Source organism: Anomaloglossus baeobatrachus, chromosome 2 (genome assembly GCF_048569485.1).
Source record: "Anomaloglossus baeobatrachus isolate aAnoBae1 chromosome 2, aAnoBae1.hap1, whole genome shotgun sequence".
Classification (NCBI taxonomy): domain Eukaryota; kingdom Metazoa; phylum Chordata; class Amphibia; order Anura; family Aromobatidae; genus Anomaloglossus; species Anomaloglossus baeobatrachus.
In genome coordinates this window covers 730,496,607-730,509,170 of record NC_134354.1, presented here as the reverse complement: position 1 = coordinate 730,509,170, position 12,564 = coordinate 730,496,607, and the positions used below count along the sequence as shown (strand labels likewise).

At 46.3% G+C, this 12,564-nt stretch overlaps 1 protein-coding gene across 1 annotated transcript in view; it reads left to right on the top strand.

Moving 5' to 3' along the window:
* The window catches only part of CDK8 (cyclin dependent kinase 8), a 137,505-nt gene that overhangs the window by 50,888 nt on the left and 74,053 nt on the right, over window positions 1–12,564 (top strand). Inside the window, exon 4 of the mRNA XM_075334632.1 lies at window positions 6,766–6,906. Within this exon, the coding sequence (XP_075190747.1) occupies window positions 6,766–6,906 (141 nt within the window). The remainder of the gene's footprint in view (window positions 1–6,765; window positions 6,907–12,564) is intronic.

Genomic DNA, 12,564 nt, shown 5'->3' with positions numbered 1-12,564 from the left:
ACTCAGAACTGCTCGTGGTTCTAGGTGTATATTGCACCTAACGGGTTCCCTTTATAAAGTCTCCTCAATACTGGCATGCTGGAATGGTGTCAGTCTCCGCATGGAGAATAGCTTGTCCCTGCTGAAAACTAGCATGTGTGAGCTCAGACTATTGGCCCACATAGACTTCAGACCTTAAGCCTGCTTTACACACTTCAATAAATCTTTCAATCCGTCGTCGGGGTCAAGTTGTAAGTGACGCACATCCGGCATCGTTCGTGACGTGTTTGCGTGTGAAACCTACACGCGATCGATATTGAACGAAAATACGGTGATCGCATACACGTCGTTTATTCCTCATACATTGGACGTTTGGTAGTACGAAACTAGTCAATTGTAACGTGTGACATCCCTCATACGATTTTGGTGTCTGATGCTATGTGCGCAGGTGTGCGCTCTGCACCGCAGCTTAAAAAAGGTCCGCTTCGGAGCGCAGCTGAAAAGCTGCGTTCTGAAGCGCCTCACAATGTCTGTCAGTCACTAATCTCTGTCAGTCGGTCACTATCTCTGTCCCTCACTCTCTGTCCATGTCAGTCTATCCCCCTCTCTCATATACTCACCGATCCCCGATCCCCGGCTCTGCACGGCATTCACACTGCTCCGGCGGCTTTTACTGTTTTGAAAAAGCCGGCCGCCCATTAAACAATCTCGTATTCCCTGCTTTACCCGCCCACCGGCGCCTATGATTGGTTACAGTGAGACACGCCCCCACGCTGAGTGACAGGTGTCACACTGCACCCAATCACAGCAGCCGGTGGGCGTGTCTATACTGTGCAGTGAAATAAATAATTAAATAATTAAAAAAAAATGGCGTGCGGTCCCCCCCAATTTTAAAACCAGCCAGATAAAGCCATACGGCTGAAGGCTGGTATTCTCAGGATGGGGAGCTCCACGTTATTGGGAGCCCCCCAGCCTAACAATATCAGCCAACAGCCGCCCAGAATTGCCGCATACATTATATGCGGCAGTTCTGGGACTGTACCCGGCTCTTCCCGATTTGCCCTGGTGCGTTGGCAAATCGGGGTAATAAGGAGCTCATAGCTGCCAATAAGTCCTAGATTAATCATGTCAGGTGTCTATGAGACACCCTCCATGATTAATCTGTAAATTACAGTAAATAAACACACACACCCGAAAAATCCTTTATTAGAAATAAAAAACACAAACATATACCCTGGTTCACCACTTTAATCAGCCCCAAAAAGCCCTCCTTGTCCGGCGTAATCCAGGATGCTCCAGCGTCGCTTCCAGCGCTGCTGCATGGAGGTGACCGGAGCTGCAGCAGACACAGCCGCTCCGGTCACCTCCACACAGCAAATGAAGACAGCCGGCGATCAGCTGAGCTTGTCACTGAGGTTACCCGCTGTCACTGGATCCAGCGGTGGATGCAGCGGTGGCCGCGGGTAACCTCAGTGACCGCTCTGCTGATCGCGCTACTCACCTCAGTTGCTGCGTGGAGGTGAGAGGAGCAGCGGTGAGTAGCGCGATCAGCAGAGCGGTCACTGAGGTTACCCGCGGCCACCGCTGCATCCACCGCTGGATCCAGTGACAGCGGGTAATCTCAGTGACAGCTCAGCTGATCGCCGGCTGTCTTAATTTGCTGTGTGGAAGTGACCGGAGCGGCTGTGTCTGCTGCGGCTCCGGTCACCTCCATGCAGCTGCGGTGGAAGCGACCCTGGAGCATCCTGGATTACGCCGGACAAGGAGGGCTTTTTGGGGCTGATTAAAGTGGTGAACCAGGGTATATGTTTGTGTTTTTTATTTCTAATAAAGGATTTTTCGGGTGTGTATTTATTTACTGTAATTTACAGATTAATCATGGAGGGTGTCTCATAGACGCCTGACATGATTAATCTAGGACTTATTGGCAGCTATGGGCTGCCAATAACTCCTTCTTATTACCCCGATTTGCCAACGCACCAGGGCAAATCGGGAAGAGCCGGGTACAGTCCCAGAACTGCCGCATATAATGTATGCGGCAATTCTGGGCGGCTGTTGGCTGATATTGTTAGGCTGGGGGGCTCCCCATAACGTGGAGCTCCCCATCCTGAGAATACCAGCCTTCAGCCGTATGGCTTTATCTGGCTGGTTTTAAAATTGGGGGGGACCGCACGCCATTTTTTTAAATTATTTAATTATTTATTTCACTGCACAGTATAGACACGCCCACCGGCTGCTGTGATTGGGTGCAGTGTGACACCTGTCACTCAGAGTGGGGGCGTGTCTCACTGTAACCAATCATAGGCGCCGGTGGGCGGGTAAAGCAGGGAATACGAGATTGTTTAATGGGCGGCCGGCTTTTTCAAAACAGTAAAAGCCGCCGGAGCAGTGTGAATGCCGTGCAGAGCCGGGGATCGGTGAGTATATGAGAGAGGGCTGCTCAATTCACTTACTCAGGAGATTAGCGGTCACCGGTGAGCCCTTCACAGGTGACCGCTAATCAGGGCACGACACAGACAGAGCCGCAGCATCACAATGAAGTCGGGTGAGGTTCACCCGAGTTCATTCTGACAGTGCAGCTCTGTCTGTGTCTGCTGTCATCTGCCATTCACCGCTGCTACATGGCTGTCTGTGTCTGCTGTCATCTGCCATGTAGCAGAGCTGAATGGCAGATGACATAGTAAAAACGCATCCCTACACATTACACACGCTTGGCAAGTCAATAAATAAAAAAAGGGTGTCCAATGCATACGTCACAGAACACATGATCTAAAGGATCGCACACAAAATTGATCAATTTAACATAGACTACTAACGCACGTGTGACAGCAAATGAACGACCAACGTGCAATCTCATTCAATCGCATATGCGACCTGGGCGTGTCACATCGCATACGAGATCGCATCCCTAATTGTAAGGTGTAAAGCTGGCTTTAGTTGCTGAAATTGAACAATAACCCAAGGGGATAGTCTCTCAGGTAACATGTAAAGCCCCACTCAGGCCTTTTTTGTTTGTTTTTTTTTTTCTTTGTGCAAAATTCAGGCAAAATGTTTCTCGATGAGGAGTGTTCTCATAAATCTCGTACGTTCATCGTCCAACGTCACTGAACAGTAACAGCGGATGCGGAGGAAAGTAGAGATGGCTTAGTCAGCGGCACAATCGCTCACCAGTCATACAATGTTATCTACAGTCTATGGCCACTTTTTGGGTATATTTGCCCACAATTTGCAATTCCTGCATTTATCTAAATACATACAGTAACGTCTGCAGCTACTCCACAAAAGACCGTTTCGATGCTTGACTTTAGATTATCAATATTTCTGCAAAAATGTTGTCGCGTGTGAATATTCCTTTCCGAGCCATATGGAGGATTGCAGTCGCTCCTTAGAGAATGACGTCCAGCAGGTGACTGTCTCCCAGTATTGGGGCTTGTACATCTCACCCCTAGAAATGAAGCCTGTGGTGCAGGGGCGCAGAGGAGCCTCTACTGTATCCGGCGGCCGCCATCGGAGAAGAGCCACTCTTGCGCTGCACTTAGCGGTGTAATGAGATTTCTCTTATAAATCCCTTCCGGATCTTGTACTCCTAAGTTTAATAGGTGTGTGTGACTTGATTGACAGCTCAGTAATTGGTTACGTGTGTGGGGCCGCGGCTGTGTTATTACAGGTGTCTGCACAACGCTTTCTCCAGCTTATCCCGGAGAATCTCGCCAGCGCCCGGACTTTCTGTTTGGATTCCAGATTTTAATGCAGTTTCCATTTAGTCTTAGGAAGGGTTTTTTTTCTCCTTTTTTGGCTGTGTGTTCATTGGCTTTTTCCAGTCAGCTGTTTTTTTTGTTTTTTTTTTTTTTCTTTTTTTGTCATTCTTTGCTCCGGATAAACATACCAAAGAAAAGATATGGGAGCAGGTCACAGAATGAGCTGAATGGGCCGGGCTCTGCTTTCAGCACAAGTATACTGATCCACTGTCACTGCAGCGCACGCAGAGGCCAGGCTTCCGGACCTGGCCCGGATTCTGAGAAAAGGCATTTTTGAAAGTACACTTCAGAGCCGGCACCGTTCCAGCATCTCGCCTTTCATCAGCCTCCGCTACAAGTAGAAAGAACTCTATGCCGGTTCTGCCTCCTAAATGCGCTCCTTTGTGTTCATGCACAATCAGGTGCCCAATTCAGAAAGTGCTTTTTTTTTTTTTGTTGCTTCTCTCTAACTTTTCCTCTTTGGGTCTTTGGTTTGTTGCTGGAGCGTATTCTGAAGAGAGAACGTTATTAAATTGACTTAGTTTTTAGTATTTAATACACTGCTGATAATGTCAGCACTTCCTACTTTGAGGCCGAGAACAAGCAAAAAAACCCCAAAAACAATTCTATGAATAATTTAAAACAGGTAGTGTGTGCGTGTTTTATAGATTATATTTATATAATATTATATTATATATATTGTAATATAATATATTACAATATTTAATATATAATATAATATTACAATAGATTATATTATGTATTATATTAGATTACAATATATTATAGTATATTACAATATATATTATATTTTTTATATTTGTATTATATTACAATATATTATATTTTATATTTATATTTTATATTACAATATATATTATATTACAATTATATTTTACAATTCTATGATATTACAATTATATATTATATTAATTCCAATATATTATATTAGTTTATTACACTATATTTTTTTTATTACAATATAGTTTATTATTATTAATAATAATAATATTATTATTATTATTATTATTATTATTATTATTATTATTATTATACAGGTGTTTAACTCCAAACTTTATCTAGCACGCTTTGCACTTTAAAGCACCACTCCATTGTTTTGGGGTTTTTTTCACCACTAGAGTACTGCATTTAACTAGAAGCCCCCTGTCTTATCTCCCCCCTCCCGCCGCCTTCATCCTTTTTTTTTTTTTTTTTTTTAATTTTTTTTCTCGTCTCTCCGGTCCTACAGCGCCATCTTGTGCCCATAATGTCTGACAGGGCAGTAGTAAGAAGTTACAGCACATGCTCCCAATACAAGTCTATGAGAGCCTCTCTCCACTAGAGTAGTGAATTAAATATAATTCCCCTGTCTTATCCCCTCTCTCCCAATTTCTTCCTTATTCAACATCTCTCCAGTCATACAGCGCCATCTTGTGCCCATAATGTGTGACTGGGCGGAACTCAGAAGTTACAGCACAAACTCCCAGTGCAAGTCTATGAGAGCCAGAATGGACCAGAGCGAGGCACTTAGACTTGTATTGACTTTTGACATCCATGAAAATACTGGAGCTGCCAGCAGGTCAGAAATCATAGGACCGATACAACAGATGAGGACAGTGCCAAATGAGTAGAAGACTGGGCAGGGGACTTGCATTTAAAGCACCACTCCAGCTAGGAGATGTTTCATCCCCAAGTATTTTCTTGTTTTGTTTTTTTTTTTTTTCTTTTTTCTGTTGCGCTCACAGGGTAATACGGAGCAGCCAGAGAATCTGAGCTCAGGAAGACACATGAATGTTAAAATCTCCTGTAGAGACGGCTCACTGACTCAATTCATAGGGATAGACTCTGTGCAACACTGGGCTGTACTATACAAAGGGTGCCACATTTGTAATGAAATCCAATTGGAAAGTTAATTTTTAGCCAAAAATTAATTCATTTAAGGATTTTTTTTTTTTTTTTTTTTTAAGTGAATTGAAAGTGTCCTCAGCCTTAAAAGGTTTAAGACAAACCTCTAAGGCCCTTGCCTCATGCTTCTTTTCATCAATGAAGCAAGGAAAAAGCATGGCAGCAAAGTCTGAGAATCCTGGCTTGCTGTGCAGACGTGGCTTCTTTTTTTTTTCCTTGCAGATTTTGTTGCTGAAAAAGATGCAGTATGTAATTTTTATTTTTTTTTTCCCTGCTTTTCTATAATCCCCTGCAATGCTTTATCACTATAGGGGATTATATTGCAGTACTTTGCCTCACTCACTGTGCATACAGAATGGTCTGTGAGGCTCTCCATAGCTCAGTAACCTGGGATTGTCATAGGTTACTATAGCAGCGGTCTGGTCCCTGTGATCGCATTCCAGGGACCCGATTGCCAGGGAGAGGTAAGCGATTCCTATCTCTGCCTCCTAAATGCTGCGATCACACTGATCGGAGCATTCAGGGGGTAAAACTGCCGGGAACAGTGCAGGGACCGCTCTGGGCAGTGAGAGCTGGGTCCCAGCTGTAACATAAGCCGGAGACTCGGCGGCGATTGCAGGGGTACAACACTCGAAACCCCGCGATCGCCATGTCTATAAAAAAAAAAAAAAAAAAAACGTGCCGTTTCAATAACAAGCGTTTTTTTTCAGCTGCTTTTTCTTTTTTTTTTTTTTTTTTTTTATGTGCTTCTTTTCTGCACACCAAAAAGCAACATGGGCGTACAGCCTTAAGGGGCTCAGGTTAGGAGGCAGGAGTTCCTCGGAGCTTCAGTAGATGGTCATAACCCTGCAAATTGGACTGTAAAGGGGACAATGTTATGCAAATGCGCACAAACCAATGGCCATTATCCATCCAAGGACACAGTCCTATAGGATCTGATCTCTCCTCCTTCTCGGTGTGTGATTTTTGCTCTTTTCTGTTCTTTCCGTGTAGACTCTCGGCTTCCCTCTTCTATTTTCTATCTGACCTTCAGCCGCAAGTTCATTCAGCAAAGGTTCCAGGAAAATCGGAGCCTGCACCACTGAATGGAAATAACCGTTCCCATGTCTCGTCTCATTGCCAAATGTGTTTTTGCTTCTTTCAGCACATAATCAAATTTCACCGAGCGTCTAAAGCCAACAAGAAACCAGTGCAGTTACCTCGAGGAATGGTGAAGTCACTGCTGTATCAGATTCTGGATGGCATTCACTACCTGCACGCCAACTGGGTGCTACATAGAGATTTGGTAAGTTGATCAGCAGCTCACAAACTTGCTTTTGGCTTTTAAACATTCAGCTTCTGTCCTTCTCAAGTGATCTGATGATCAGTTTGCAAGTGTTTAGACTGCACCCACTGATAGACGTTTATGCACATGTCCTAGACCCCTCCATCCAGGAATACGCCACTGCCAGACACCTGTCATAACTAAACCTCATGAGCCTTTCTTTCCCCAACTTCCAGTAGAGAATGCAGACCCTTCCATATGATTTTAATGAGGAATGGTCTTCTGCATCAGTGCACATCGCCCCCTGCAGTCATCACTGGGGTGGTCAGGACCCAAACCCCTCCCTCTGCTTTCCAAACAGTGCACATCTGACAAGTGTTTTGAATGACAGGGGGTGTCAGGACCCAGACCCCATCCGATCTGCAGGTCACTTTAATCCCTGTGATGAGTGATTTTTAGGTTACTTTCACACTTATGGTTTTTGCCGTCAGGCACTATCCGGCGAAATGCGGATAAAACTGATCCGGCGCCAGATCAGTTTTATTCCTCATTGACTTGAAGAGAATGTTCTTATAGGAAAAAGAAGGTGACCGCACAATCCTCAGCCAGTGACACTTCTTTATTTCACACGGTGTAGCATAAAAGGCAGGGAAGGAGCTGGGTGCAAGCTCCTCAAAGGGACTTACTCCCTGCAAGGAGCCTGCACCCAGCTCCTTCCCTGCCTTTTATGCGTCCCTGCGAGGAGCCTGCACCCAGCTCCTTCCCTGCCTTTTATGCGTCCCTGCGAGGAGCCTGCACCCAGCTCCTTCCCTGCCTTTTATGCGTCCCTGCAAGGAGCCTGCACCCAGCTCCTTCCCTGCCTTTTATGCGTCCCTGCGAGGAGCCTGCACCCAGCTCCTTCCCTGCCTTTTATGCGTCCCTGCAAGGAGCCTGCACCCAGCTCCTTCCCTGCCTTTTATGCGTCCCTGCGAGGAGCCTGCACCCAGCTCCTTCCCTGCCTTTTTATGCGTCCCTGCGAGGAGCCTGCACCCAGCTCCTTCCCTGCCTTTTTATGCGTCCCTGCGAGGAGCCTGCACCCAGCTCCTTCCCTGCCTTTTTATGCGTCCCTGCGAGGAGCCTGCACCCAGCTCCTTCACTGCCTTTTTATGCGTCCCTGCGAGGAGCCTGCACCCAGCTCCTTCCCTGCCTTTTTATGGGTCCCTGCGAGGAGCCTGCACCCAGCTCCTTCCCTGCCTTTTTATGCGTCCCTGCGAGTAGCCTGCACCCAGCTCCTTCCCTGCCTTTTTATGCGTCCCTGCAAGGAGCCTGCACCCAGCTCCTTCCCTGCCTTTTATGCGTCCCTGCGAGGAGCCTGCACCCAGCTCCTTCCCTGCCTTTTAATGCGTCCCTGCGAGGAGCCTGCACCCAGCTCCTTCCCTGCCTTTTAATGCGTCCCTGCGAGGAGCCTGCACCCAGCTCCTTCCCTGCCTTTTATGCGTCCCTGGATTGTTTGATCCCCTTCTTTTTCCTATAAGAACATTCTCTGGACGTCTCAATCTCTGAAGGACGAGCACTCCCTAGCCGTGTATGTTTGGTGCCCAAGCTACATTCCACCTGATTGTGTGTCCCCCGCAAGGTAAAACCCAGTGGTGCAGGGCTACATCTCTATTTATTTATGCCCATTCAGATCGCTGCAGAAATTTCTGCAGGGCTAGTACGCAACGTGCGCACATAGCCTAACACTGCTATGTACAAATAAGTTTAGACATTTTCTATAGAAATAAGTTTGAGATTTGTGTCAAAACGTCAGCCAAATATTATCCAAACATTGTAAGTGCATCTGTGAGTTCAAGGACCTGTGGAAGCTTCTACTGGATTGGAGAAGAGAGATCCTCAACAGTAAAAGCTAATGTGTAATATTTGCATTGCGGCAGTCAAGTAGGGGCCAGTATTGACAAGCCTGGGCATCTCTAGAAGTCTATAGTAAATATTCATCCCCTGCAGTGGCAGTAAGCATTAGGCTATGTGCGCACGTGTGCGTAATTCATGCAGTTACGCTGCGCTTTGTAGCGCATCGTAACTGCATGCGTCCTGCGTCCCCTGCACAATCTATGGAGATTGTGCAGGGGCCGTGCGCACGTGGCATATTAGAACGCAGCGCTTCGGCTGTTGCCCGATGACATGTCACTTCTTCCGTGCGCTTTGCCGGCAGCCCCTGCTCTGTCTATGGCAGGAGCTGCGGGCAGAGCGCACGTTCTCGCCGGCACCATGCGCTTCAGAACGCAAATTTTCAGCTGCACTCTGAAGCGCACCTTTTCGGTGCGGTGCAGAGCGCACACGTGCGCACATAGCCTTACACTGTTATAAACGTTGTACACTGACTACTGTACAGTGTATCACAGGGTCATTTCTGCAGTGTCGTCTCATTAAAAGATACAATAACATATTTACCAAAATGTGAGGGGTGTACTCACTTCTGTGATATAATGTAGGTGTAAAGAATCTGTCAGATTTTACTGCATCTTTTAGACTTGATGAGGCTGGTGAATTTACTTTCAAAATCCGTGTTAGCATGGCAGTATAATCCGGGTCAGTCTAGCTGCACATTGAGGAGCTCATGAATCGAGTGTTATCGCCCGCTCGTCTGACAGCTGCGGCTTGCACTGAGCAGCGTGAGATCTCCGCAGATAGACGGCTCCTCCGTGCCTCCTAGGTGGGAGGAGATGGAGTTACATTTTCAAGAAGAATTTTAAAGTCACTCTAACATGGCTTTTCAAAGCAAATGCACCAACCTCATCAGGTTGAACATGTGTTTAGTATTGCAAATTCTGGTGACAGATCCCCTTAAATTCCTCAGAGGTCTATCACTTGAAGGACTGTTCTGGCCACAAACTCTTTTTACCTATCCACTAGATAGGAGGGACCACATTCCTTCCTGTTCCTACAGCACATGGACTCCCATCGTCTAACATTTATCAAGTGCACATTTAGGGTGTTTCAACACTGGATATAAATTCAGCTACAAATCCACAGCAAGACTCCTATAAATTGTACATAGATGTGTCACAGATTGTGCAGTGGTGAAGATCCACAGTAGAGTTGAGCGCGGTTCGTGGTTCTCCAGTTCTAGGCTCGAGTGATTTTGGGGCATGTTCTAGATCGAACTAGAACTCGAGCTTTTTGCAAAAGCTCGATAGTTCTAGAAACCTTCGAGAACGGTTCTAGCAGCCAAAAAACAGCTAAATCATAGCTTGGTTTCTGCTGTAATAGTGTAAGTCACTCTGTGAATCAAACTATTATCACATTTCAGTGTATAGTGTGCGTGAACAGCGCCTTCAGATCACTGCTGTTTCTATAATGGCGATCGCCATTTTTTTTTTTTTTTTTTTCTTGTCTTCCTTCCCTAAGCGCGCGCGTCTTGTGGGGCGGGCCAGCATGTCAGCCAATCACAGACACACACACACCTAAGTGGACTTTGAGCCAGAGAAGCAACGGCATGTGTGATAGGATCTGCATGTCACATGTCCCTGCATTATAAAACCGGACATTTTCTTCACGGACGCCATTATCTGCCTTCTGCGTCTTTGGTGTCAGACATCACTGTCGCAGCTCCGTCCTCCTGAGTCCCTTCGCCGATACAGCTGCATGCGCTGCATACACAGCGTTAGACAGCTTAGGGAGAGCACTTTATAGCAGTCCTTTTAAGGGCTCAAACCGGCAGGGTCAGAGTTAAGGTGACAGGTCCTGAAAACAGCGCCAGCGTCTGTGCAGCCAAGGTCAGGGATTTCCTCCCTGCATTTCCCCATTAGGAGGGAATAGAAAGGCAGGCTTCCATTCCTCTATCCAGAGCACCACAATCCTGCCACTGTACCCTCTTGTCCTCTGCACACTCCAACTCATAACTAAGCCATTATACTAGCAAACACTCAGTGTACCTAGTGGCATCCTATACGTGGCTATTGGACTTTGCTATAGTCCCACTAGTGCCAAGACATTTGCAGAGCGCATCTGCCTGCGTTGCACACTCCAACTAATTATAACTAAGCCATTATACTAGCAAACACTCAGTGTACCTAGTGGCATCCTATACGTGGCTATTGGACTTTGCTATAGTCCCACTAGTGCCAAGCCATTTGCAGAGCGCATCTGCCTGCGTTGCACACTCCAACTAATTATAACTAAGCCATTATACTAGCAAACACTTAGTGTACCTAGTGGCATCCTATACGTGGCTATTGGACTTTGCTTTAGTCCCACTAGTGCCAAGACATTTGCAGAACTCATCTGCCTTCGTTGCACACTCCAACTAATTATAACTAAGCCATTATACTAGCACACACTCAGTGTACCTAGTGGCATCCTATACGTGGCTATTGGACTTTGCTATAGTCCCACTAGTGCCAAGACATTTGCAGAGCGCATCTGCCTGCGTTGCACACTCCAACTAATTATAACTAAGCCATTATACTAGCAAACACTTAGTGTACCTAGTGGCATCCTATACGTGGCTATTGGACTTTGCTATAGTCCCACTAGTGCCAAGACATTTGCAGAGCGCATCTGCCTGCGTTGCACACTCCAACTAATTATAACTAAGCCATTATACTAGCACACACTCAGTGTACCTAGTGGCATCCTATACGTGGCTATTGGACTTTGCTATAGTCCCACTAGTGCCAAGACATTTGCAGAGCGCATCTGCCTGCGTTGCACACTCCAACTAATTATAACTAAGCCATTATACTAGCACACACTCAGTGTACCTAGTGGCATCCTATACGTGGCTATTGGACTTTGCTATAGTCCCACTAGTGCCAAGACATTTGCAGCACGTCTGCCTGCGTTGCACACTCCAACTAATTATAACTAAGTTACATTGTCAGGGATATTTATTCTTTATTATTCTGCTGTTAATAAAGCTAGACCACCACTGCAATCTTCACCACCTCTCAATTTTTACTACCACATTTTCAGTCCACAATCTTGTCGCAATCAACATGAGTGGCAAAATGACAGATGCTGGTGGAAAGGGGAAGAGGCGTGGTGGAAAAGGCAAAAAAGGTTTTGTCAGTGGGGAAGGTGGCAAAGCTCCATTATCATCTGCTGCAGATAGACCATCTACTAGCAAAAGTAAGATGTCTACTACTTATTGTGGACAATCCGATGTGCTCCCTTTTTTACGGACACGAACAAGAGGAACAAAGGTAGATGATGGGCAAAAAAGGAAAATGCTTGAATGGATCTCAAGTGGTCCAACAAGTGCCCTCTCAGCCACTTCAAGTACCGCATCCAAAAAACACCAGTCCTCTGAGTTGTCATCCCAATCACACTTGATTTCTCCCAGCTCTGAAGTCTCCATCAGCCCTGCACAGTATGGTGGAACTGAGATGGCTGAGTCTGCAGAGCTGTTCAGTCACACTATAGCCTGGGAATCAGAGGTCTGCTCCCAAGCTACAGTGAGTACAGAACAGGAAATGGTCTGCAGTGATGCCCAGAACCTTTGTGACTCTGATTCAGGCCGTGAGGACCAAGTTTCTGAGCATAATGTTGACCCTTTGTCACAAACTGTAACACCTGTGGTTATAGACAATGAGGAACATACTGATGAAGATGAGACGCAGATACCCGATTGGGATGACAACTTAAATATTCGGTCAGGGCAAGAAGAGGCTCGGTCTGAGGGGGAGGGGAGTGCAAACA